Raw genomic sequence first — 10,775 nt, forward strand, 5'->3', positions numbered from 1 at the left:
TTCTCACCTAAGAGGGAGGCTCACTCAGAACCATACTATTCCCGTTCTTGGAACTTCTAACCCAAGGGAGAGGTTCATAATTGTACTATACAAAATACTTGAACATATATCTCTTTAACTGAATAACTGAAATTTTATTTGGTGACCTCGTTAAAAAACCCTTATAAGGAAAAAAGAGTGTCCCCTAAGACCGTGTACAATACAAATAACTTAATTGAAATAAAACTTAAGGTTGGCCGTGTTCCATGTACGAGGGATCGCCCCAACTTCTGAAGTCTCGAGCCTGTATGCTCCATTCTCAAGGGCCTCTATCATCCTGAAGGGATCAGTCCACTTGGGAGACAACTTGTTCTCTAGCTGGTATGGGTGGGCTTTCCGCATCACCAAGTCGGCGACCTGGAACTGCTGAGGTCTCAGCTTGGAGCTGTACTTGTACTCCACCTTTCTCTTCAAAGTTTCAGCCTTGATTATTGCTTCCTCTCTTGCTTCATCTAGTAGGTCCAGGTTCACCTTTCTTTCTTCATTGGACTCTTCAGCCACAACCACGAAGTTCTGGAAACGTGGCGAGTTCTCCTAGATCTCTACAGGAATCATTGCGTCCGAAACATACACCAAGCTAAAGGGTGTTTCTTTGGTAGTGTACTAGGGAGTAGTGTGGTAAGCCCACACAATTTTAGGAACCTCCTCTGCCCAAGTCCCTTTGGCCTTCTCCAGCCTTCTCTTCAGACCTCTGAGCAGAACTCGGTTGGCGGACTCGACCTTCCCGTTTTTCTGGGGGTGTTCGACTGATGTGAACACTTGCTTTACTCCCAACTTTGTACATAGCTTGCCCAACTGTTGGCTTGCAAACTGGGTGTCATTGTCGGACACCAACCGTTTTGGGATTGCAAAGCGGCATACTATGTTCTTCCACACAAAGTGATGGATCTTGTGGGCTGTGATCTGCGCAACTGGCTCAGCCTCTATTCACTTTGTGAAGTATTCTATGGCAACCACGAGGTACTTCATCTGCCGCACCACTAAAGGAAAAGACCCCAAAATGTCGATCCCCTAAGTGTGAAACGACCATGGGCTATAGATCGATCTGAGCTCTTCTGGAGGCGCCTTGTGTCAGTCATCATGTTGCTAGCACTGCTTGCACCGCTATGCATACCCTGTGCAGTCTTCCCTCATGGTTGGCCAATAGTAACCTGCGCGAATGGCCTTTGATGCGAGAGCTCGACCGCCAATGTGACTCCCGCATATCCCTTAATGGAGTTCTGCCATAATGCGCGTGCACTGCTCACCACTTACACATACCAGGATAGGGTGAGTGAACCCATCATGTCTGAACAAATCTCCATCGATCAAGGTGTACTTGCTCGAATTTTTCTTGATTTTTCTAGCCTCTGTAGGCTCCAGCGGGAGTATCCCATAAGCCAAGTAGCGTTTGTAGGGTGTTATCCAGGTTTCGCCTCCTTCGACTAGGCAAACCTGCAACGACTTCTCCCTAGAAACTGGGTATGTGTTTATCCTGGGCGTCTTCAACGTCTCCTGAGTCAATGACCGATGACTCCTCCTCACCCCTTCCGAAATGTTGACCTGCTGGACTTCTGCTGCATTATCTGTGGTAGTTCGAGGTATCCTCAGGGTCTCCTGAATGACTGTCCTCTGTCTGCCCCCCTTGCCTGAACTGGCGAGCTTTGCTAGCAAGTCAGCTCGATCATTCTGTTCTCTGGGGACATGTACTAACTCGAACACCTCAAACGTCATCCTCAGAATCTGAATGTACTCTAGGTATGCAACCATCTAAGGATCTTTAGCCTGGTATCCTCTTGTGACCTGACCTGTGATTAACAAGGAGTCACTCTTTGCCAACAAACTTTTCGCACCCATCTCCTTAGCCAATAGCATTTGAGCGATCAGGGCCTCATACTCTGTCTGGTTGTTACTAGCCTTGAAAGCGAATTGTAGAGCCTGCTCAATCAGTAGCCCATTTGGCCCTTCCAAGATGACGCCAGCCCCATTACCCTGTTGGTTGGAGGAACCGTCTACAGGGAGTACCCATCTGAAACCTGCTCCTTCTTGGTGCGTGGCTGTCGAGGAGAGTTCTACCACGAAGTCAACATAAACCTGACCTTTGATAGGGCCTCTGGGTTCATACTGCACGTCGAACTCTGATAGCTCTACTGCCCAGCGCACCATTCTTCCTGCCACATCTGGCTTCTGCAAGACCTTGCGAATGATAAGATCTGTCATCACTATCACTGTAAAGCTCTGGAAGTAGTGGCGAAGCCTTCGTGCTGAGAACACTACTGCCAGGGCCGCCTTCTCAATGGCCTGGTATCTCACCTCAGGCCCCTGCAATACTTTGCTCACAAAGTAAATTGACATCTGTACTTGGTCATGTTCCTGCACAAGGACCGAATTGATCACCCGATCAGTGACTGCGAAGTACAAGCGAAGTGGGGTACCTAGCCGTGGCTTGCATAACACCGGTGGACTGGCCAACTACTCCTTCAACTTGAGGAATGCCTCTTCGCACTCCTTGGTTCATACGAATCTGCTATTCCTCTTAAGGCACTGGAAATAGGGGTGACCTTTGTCCCCTCCTATTGACACAAATATGAAAAAAGCAGTCATCCGCCCTTTCAGCTCTTGCACTTCCTTCACTGAGATCGGGCTCCTCATTCCTATGATTGCAGCGCACTTCTCAGGATTTGCCCGATGGAGGAGGGCCCAAGCTCACCACACGATGAAAGCCAAGCCTCCAAGACTAGACGGTCTAGCCTATGATGAGGAGCGTCTAGACTCAAAAAGGAGTGTCTAGCCCATGAAGAGGAGCGTCTAGGCCATGATGAGGAGCGGCTACATAAGGAGCGTCTAGGCCATGATGAGGATTCCTTCTAGACCGTCTAGCTTCACATACACATGGGTCAAAGCTACGGTTTTGGGAAGAGAAGACCTTTGTAATTGTTACATAAAGGCCCATTAGGGGTGCTTAGTAATTAGAGTAGTGTAGAAAGCATATTTGTGAACATTCTAGAAAGACCATGGAGGGGGGGGTGAGCATAAAAACTAGACACACCCCTCCCCATGTGCTCATTTGTGCACCCATGTGCTTCACATTTACATTTCATTTGGCTAGCATTAGGGTTGCATTATGGTCCTCCTTAGCCTATAAAAGGAGGAGCCTACACCTTGTATTTTCAAGTTTAATTGAGTAAGGTTATGCTGCCATTTTTGTGCACAAGCTTTACTTCTCCTAGAAATCTAGGCTCTAAACTTCAATCCTTTCACCTTCTCCCTTGAGCTGGCCGAACCACTCAAACACCATACTCATCATGCACCTACAAGGCCAACACAACTCCTAGGAGGGTCTTGATCATCTCACCCATTGCTTCCGCACCTTATTTTCTACTTTGATTCAAGAAGAACACATGAAAATGCCATCATTTGGTATCATGAGCTTTTGGTTCTTCAAGATGAGTAGCCTGGTCTTTTAAATTTTCAGTTCTTCTTTATTTCATATTGTCATTTAAATTCCATACTTGTCTTGCTGTTTTTTTTACTTTTTAAATTGTTCTTGGTGTGCTTATGGAAGATCCAACCGAAGCACAATTGTTCAATTGATCTTGAACAAATTCTGTGCAGCTTGTGATAGGATTCCTTACACCATTGAGTGGCTGTTTTCTTTTAGGAATTTGAGTCCTTATTGCTTTCTTAATTTTGCTTCATTTTATGCTTTGAGTCTTTATTTTCTGAATCTATAAATGTTGTGTCAAGTCATGTGAATCCATATTTGTCAACAATTCTTAGTAGTCCTATTATTGGCTTGATTGTTTCTTGCTTTTGGGTCTCTTTAAATTGTTTGAATCTGCTGTTCTTTGGTCCTTTGGTGCCTTTTTAATTTTTAGTTTGAGTTCATATTGTGTTTAGATCATACACAATTCTATTTCACAAATTTCCATTGTGTCTAAACTTTGGTATCTTGCTGTTTTTGTTTCCAGTTTTCAGTTTCCCCTGTTTACACCTTCTCTGTTTTGGCTGTTTTAACCCAGAAAAATATTTCCACCCATAGGAAAATTCTGATTTTCTGGAAAATTCAAGTTTAAAGTGTTATAGAAAAGACAAAAAAAGAATGAGGTCAAAAGAAGCAACAGAAAAAAAATGATAAATCTTACAAAATCAGAGTGCAAATCTTGAGCGCTCCAGCTGGCCTAACCGAACACCAATTTTGCAAAATTTATTAAAAAAAAATGGTGCATCCGTTTTGAGTGAATCCAAAGCCAGAATTTAGATAAGATCCTGAATATCTTGCATAACAAATTTCAGAGCCAAATTCCAAAAATACAGATCAGCATAAATCGGGGAACAAACACGTTTTCTGGCCCACAACATTTTCCAGTGGTGCTGTTTTTTTTATTTGGTCATCTAATCTAGTGCTTTTCTTTAGGAATTCTTTTTGTGTGCCAACCTTTATTTGAGTACCTTTAATTGTTTGCTTTAATTTCTTGAATCTCTTTCTAAGTTGTCATATTATAAATCCTTTTGGTGGTACTGTTTTCTTTCAATTAAATTTGTTTCTTGCTTTTGTTCCTTGACCTCTCTTTTTGGGTGCTGGAATTTAATTTCTCCCTTGGTGCTTATGTGCATGGAATTTGACTTGGTTTAAGGTTTAGCCCTTGTGAACAGGTGCTGGAAATTGGAGAATTAAAGCCAACATTCTAAGGAGGAGACAAAGCCAAAGCCGAAACAAGCTTTCTTGAAACAAACACTACAAACACTTAGGAGATCAACAATCAAGACAACAAAGAAGTGCACTAACCAAAAGGAGGAACAACAAAGGGAGTTTTCTTATTTCCTTTGCAACTTGGTTTATTGTTAATTACCTCTTTTAATTACGTTTTAGACGGTGAGTGTGTCTTCAAGGGCTCAAAGTGTCCAAGAAGCCTCACCTAGGGCCGAATAGTATAGCATTCTTGATTAGTAATTGTTACTTGTTTGTAATTGCTTTTCTTTTGCTTTCATAGCTACGTTTTGCATGTTTAATTTTGTTAATTGTTGGTGATTGTCTTTCTTTTTGCTTAGTAGTAACGTTTTGCATGCTTATTTTGTGTTAAACCGACTAGCTTTGTTAAAGTAGTTAGCATACATTGTTTTCTTGCATTGAAAAAAAAAAATTGATTTCTCAACTTATTTGTGTTCTAAGTGTTTCACTAAGAGAAAGTCTTGTGTGAAGATATTGGAGGATAGTTTTTGGCAAGGAAAAGGCTTGGTATTTAAGTAGTCCTTTGTGACTCACCTCCCTTACCTGGAAAACTACCTTCTTTAACTTTCCTAAACTTTCTCAAAGTAAAACACCTATATACACAAAGCTTTAGCCATGTTTTCTTCTTCTCATTCTACAAAGTCTATTGGAAGTGAATTAAAATATTTAAAAACTCTTTTGAAAGAAGTTTCACAAACTGTGCAATCAATTGCATATAGACAATTGGAGAGTGAGACTAAACTTAATGTTTTGACTAAAGCAAAGGATGAGAAGTCTCACATTCTAAAAAAATTACCTTCTCATGCATATATCTCTAAAGATCATGATTCTTTTGGGGAGGGAAGCATTAGAGTAAATGATTATTATCAAGCACCCCCTAGAAGACATAGAGGAGATAGAAAAGAACAAGAAAACCCAAGAGAGGTTAGGGTAGACCAACCCCATTTCCATGGAAAAGAAAATATAGAAGCTTGCCTAGATTGGGAAATGAGGGTAGAAAAATTGTTTGCTTCCCATAAAGAAAGAAAGGAAAGAAAAATACAAAAGAAGAGAGGGGAAGTCGAAAGGGAAGCTAAAGAAAAAGAAGAAAAAGAAAAGCATGAGAAGACCCTTGAAGAACAAAAGGCGTGGGAGAAGAGTGTTCCTTCCCACAAGGTCATTCAACAAGACCAAAGATTTAAAAATACCTTTGAAAATATGTGTCTTGTTGAACAACCTCAAAGCCTTACCTTTTGTAAAGGAACACTTGCAAGCCTAAGTGAAAAAGAAGAGTCTCTAAAAGAAGCTTGCATAGATAAAAATGAAATAGATTATTTCTCATATGTGCTAGGATATCACCAAGTGAATGTCAACTTTTTTATAAGCATCCACAAAAACAATTTTTTATGTGAAGTAGTGCCTAAAGAAACTTGTCATGTCTTATTGAGACAACCATTGCAAAGTGTACAAATCCTTATAAACAATGGTTGTCACAACGAGACTATCCTTACACATAAGAGAAAAAGTCTTCATGAAGGAGAACTCATGGGACAAATTAGAGTTGATAAAACTCTAGAGCTTTTAAAAGGAAAACTTTTGTCCCCCATGAGAAAAGAAGTTCAAAGACATTACCTTAGGTACAATTCTTGTTTTCAAAATACGCCCAAGGCAATGTCTCATAAACTCTATACTCCTTCACCTTTTGCAAATGATCCTTGGGAAGATATAAATTTCCTATTAAAACTCCCTAGGACAACAAAAGGTTGTGATTCAATCTTCATGGTTATGGATAAACTCTTCTTTAGAGAAGTGATACATCTTCATGGTTTATCTTCAAGCATAGTGTTGAATAGAGTTCCAAATTTCGCAAACCATGATTTGAGGATTTCCTTTGGAAAACTTGCAACTAAATTGCACACTTTAAATTCTTATCATCCTCAAACGCATGGTCAAAATATATTTGAAAATCTAGCTCTTTCACTATGCCTAGAATAATCATGAAGTGCACACACAACTCTAGAGGTGAGCAAACATACCATAAAGTAGTTCACAAAACTACTTATATTTCTACTTTTAAAGTTATGTGTGGGTTCAATCATCTTTCTCCTTTTAAGTTGTTACCATCTTCTATAGGATTTATGCCTAAAGAGAAAGTAACCACAAATGAACCTTTTAAAATACATAAGATGATTAGAGACCACACACAACCATTAAAAGAGAAACTTTGTCCAAGGTTGCCAAAACCAAAAGAAAAGCAAAAATGGCAACCTAGTAAAATTAATTTGCAAACTAACACCTATGCCTTATTTGATTATTTCTATAGGTGGACGTTTGATCCAGGAGGACAAGCTTTGGCGAAGCAAAAGGTTGCTATCCGAGATCAAGTCTGTAGATCTGAGGATAGATCTTTTCCCGAAGGAGGAGATGATGGACACCATCCAGCCACAACCATCCCCCTAGTTGAAGAAAAAGCTTTGGATTTGAGGACAAATCCTTTTCAAGAGGGAGGGGATGATGGAGGAGGGCCCAAGCTCACCACACGATGAAAGCCAAGCCTCCAAGACTAGACGGTCTAGCCTATGATGAGGAGCGTCTAGACTCAAAAAGGAGCATCTAGCCCATGAAGAGGAGCGTCTAGGCCATCCCACGCTCAGTGAATATGAAACCCAAAAACTTGCCCGCTTCTACCCCAAACTCACACTTCTCGGGGTTCAACTTCAATTTGTACTTAGCTATCATAGTGAATAACTCTTCTAAATCCACTACGTGCTACTCCCTCTGCTGGGAGGTGACCACCATGTCGTCTACATACGCTTGGAAATTTCGTCCTATCATGGGTGCTAGTACTCTGTCCATTAGCCTCTAGTAGGTCGCACCTACATTCTTAAGCCCAAAGGGCATCACCTTATAACAATAGCAAGAGAGCTCTGTCATGAACGTTGTTTTGCATTCATCCCTGGGATGCATCCTGATCTGATTGTAACCATAAAACGCATCCAGGAAGCTGAGTAGTTTGCAACCAGATGCAATGTCTACCAAAGCATCAATACTGGGCAACGGGTAGGAGTCCTTCGGACATGCATTGTTGAGGTCTTTGAAGTCGACGCACATTCTCCATTTCTCACTAGCCTTCTTCACCAACACCACGTTCGCCAACCACTCAAGGTACTAAATCTCCCTGATGTGGCCAACGCTTAGCAGCTTCTGTGTCTTTTCTCTGATGACCTGACGCCTCTTGTTATTGAACTTTCTTCTTCTCTGGTGAACAGGTCGGACCTGCGGGTTCATGGTAAGATGATGACCCAGGAAATCAGGATCTATGCCAAGCATGTCTGAGGCGGACCATGTAAAAGCATCTAGGTGCCGCGCTATGACTTCGACAATCTGGTCCTGTGTCTCTTGGCCTAAGGACTTGCCAAGCTTGAACCTCTTTCCACCGATCTCCCTCTCCAACACCTCTTCTGCAGGTTTGGGTCGTCTCTCCTGGCGCGGGTAACCCCTTCTTCCCTTGGAGGTTGGGTGGTAACAATGAACACTCCTCTCTTCGTCTTGAGGCTATTCTTGTAACACTTCTTAGCCTCCTTCAGATCAGACTTGATAGCGATCACCGTCCCCTCGATGGAAGGCAGCTTCACCTTCATGTGGCTCGTGGAGACCACCGCTCAAATCTTGTTCAAAGCAGGTCTACCCAAAAGTATGTTGTAGGTTGATGGAGCGTTAACAATAAGATACCTGATGTTTGCAGTGCGTGAGGCCGTGCCATCTGTGAAGGTCGTCCTTAGCTCTATGTGTCTACGCACTTCTACCTGGTCTCCAGCGAAACCATACAAGCAGCCAGTATAAGGTCTCAACTGGTCTGGAGACAACTGCAACTTATTAAAGGTCGATCAGAACATCACTTCGGCCGAACTTCCCTGGTCCACGAGGACGCGATGCACCCTCCTTCCTACTGTTACTATCGAAATCACCACTGAATCATTGTCATGCGGAACGACGTCCTGGCGATCGGCCTTGGTGAAGACGAGGTCGACATCGGGAGTCTGATATGCCTCTTGTACCTCTACTACTATCACCTCTCGTGCATACTTCTTCCGTTGGGAGGCGGTGCATCCTCCTCCTGAGAACCCTCTAGAGATGGTGTTGATATCACCATGAATAGGCACCTCGTGCCCTTGATCACCTCCTGGGGCTGCTGACGCTTGAGCCCCTTGTGACTTTTGGAGGTAGTCCTTCAAGAAGCCGTTTTTCACTAGTTCGTCCAATTGGTACCCCAATGACAAGCAGTTGCGTATGGCGTGGCCATAGGCTTGGTGGAATTCGCACCAAGCGTTCTTGCTGGACCTCAACTATTTGTCAGTCTTCAGGGGTGTCTTCAACCTTTCCATTATGTTAGGAATAGCGATTAGTTCCTTGATGATGGAGGAGGGCCCAAGCTCACCACACGATGAAAGCCAAGCCTCCAAGACTAGACAGTCTAGCCTATGATGAGGAGCGTCTAGACTCAAAAAGGAGTGTCTAGCCCATGAAGAGGAGCGTCTAGGCCATGATGAGGAGCAGCTACATAAGGAGCGTCTAGGCCATGATGAGGATTCCTTCTAGACCGTCTAGCTTCACATACACATGGGTCAAAGCTACGGTTTTGGGAAGAGAAGACCTTTGTAATTGTTACATAAAGGCCCATTAGGGGTGTTTAGTAATTAGAGTAGTGTAGAAAGCATATTTGTGTGAACATTCTAGAAAGACCATGGAGGGGGTGAGCATAAAAACTAGACACACCCCTCCCCATGTGCTCATTTGTGCACCCATGTGCCATGTGCACCCATGTGCTTCACATTTACATTTCATTTGGCTAGCATTAGGGTTGCATTATGGTCCTCCTTAGCCTATAAAAGGAGGAGCCTACACCTTGTATTTTCAAGTTTATTGTGAGTAAAGTTATGCTGCCATTTTGTGCCAAACTTTGCTTATCCCTAGAATCCTAGGCTCTAAACTTCAATTCCTTCATCTTTTCCCTTGGGCTGGCCGAACCACCCAATAACCACACATAGCATGCACCTACAAGATCAACACCACTCCTAGGAGGATCTTGCTCACCTTCATTCATTGCTTCCGCCCCATTACTCTACATTGATTCAAGAAGAACTTCATGAAAATGCCATCATTTGGTATCATGAGCTTTGGTTCTTCAAGATGAGTAGCTCTTAGTCTTTTCAATTTTAGTTCTTCTTTATTTCATATTGTCATTTAATTTCCATACTTGTCTTGCTGTTTTTTACATTTTAATTTGTTTGGTGTGCTTTGTGAAAGATCCAACCGAAGCACTCTTGTTCAATTGATCTTGAACAAGTTCTTGTGCAATTTGTGATAGGATTCCATACACCTTGAGTTGCTATTTTCTTTTAGGCTTTTGAGTCTTTATTGCTTTCATTATTTGGTTCATATTATGCTTTGAGTCTTTAATTTTCTGAATCTATACATGTTTTGTCAAGTCATGTTCATCCATATTGTCAACAATTCATAGTAGTCCTTTTATTTGGCTTGATTGTTTCTTGATTTTGGGTCTCTTTAATTGCTTAAATCTGCTGTTCTTTGATCTTTTGGTGCCTTTTTAATTTTAGTTTGAGTTCATATTGTGTTTAGATCCTACACAATTCTATTTCACAAATTTCCATTGTGTCTAAACTTTGGTATCTTGCTGTTTTTGTTTCCAGTTTTCAGATTCCCCTGTTTTCACCTTCTCTGTTTTGGCTGTTTTGATCCAGAAAAATATTTCCACTCATAGGAAAATTTTGATTCTCTGGAATATGCAAGTTTAAAGTGTTATAGAAAGGAAAAAAAAAGAATTAGGTCAAAAGAAGCAACAGAAAAAAATGATAAATCTTTTAAAATCAGAGTGCAAATCTGAGGCGCTCCAGCTGGCCTAACTGAACACCAAAATTGCAAAATTTATTAAAAAAAAATGGTGCATGCATTTTGAGTGATTCCAAAGCTAGATTTTAGATAAGATCCTGAATATCTTGCATATCAAATTTCAGAGTCAAATTTT

General features: G+C 41.8%; 1 protein-coding gene across 1 annotated transcript; it reads right to left on the reverse strand.

Annotated features, from left to right (window-relative positions):
* Positions 1 to 1,788: 1,788 nt before the first annotated feature.
* On the reverse strand, positions 1,789 to 2,373 carry LOC137820591 (uncharacterized). The gene has a single exon (XM_068624742.1). The coding sequence runs from the start codon at positions 2,371 to 2,373 to the stop codon at positions 1,789 to 1,791; it is 585 nt and encodes a 194-aa protein (XP_068480843.1).
* Positions 2,374 to 10,775: the final 8,402 nt, after the last annotated feature.

This window comes from Phaseolus vulgaris, chromosome 9 (genome assembly GCF_000499845.2).
Source record: "Phaseolus vulgaris cultivar G19833 chromosome 9, P. vulgaris v2.0, whole genome shotgun sequence".
NCBI classification, from domain to species: Eukaryota; Viridiplantae; Streptophyta; class Magnoliopsida; order Fabales; family Fabaceae; genus Phaseolus; species Phaseolus vulgaris.

What these genes read in the sequence shown, in the direction of transcription:
- LOC137820591 (XM_068624742.1), bottom strand. Translation starts at nt 2,373, where the DNA reads ATGTCAATTTACTTTGTGAGCAAAGTATTGCAGGGGCCTGAGGTGAGA.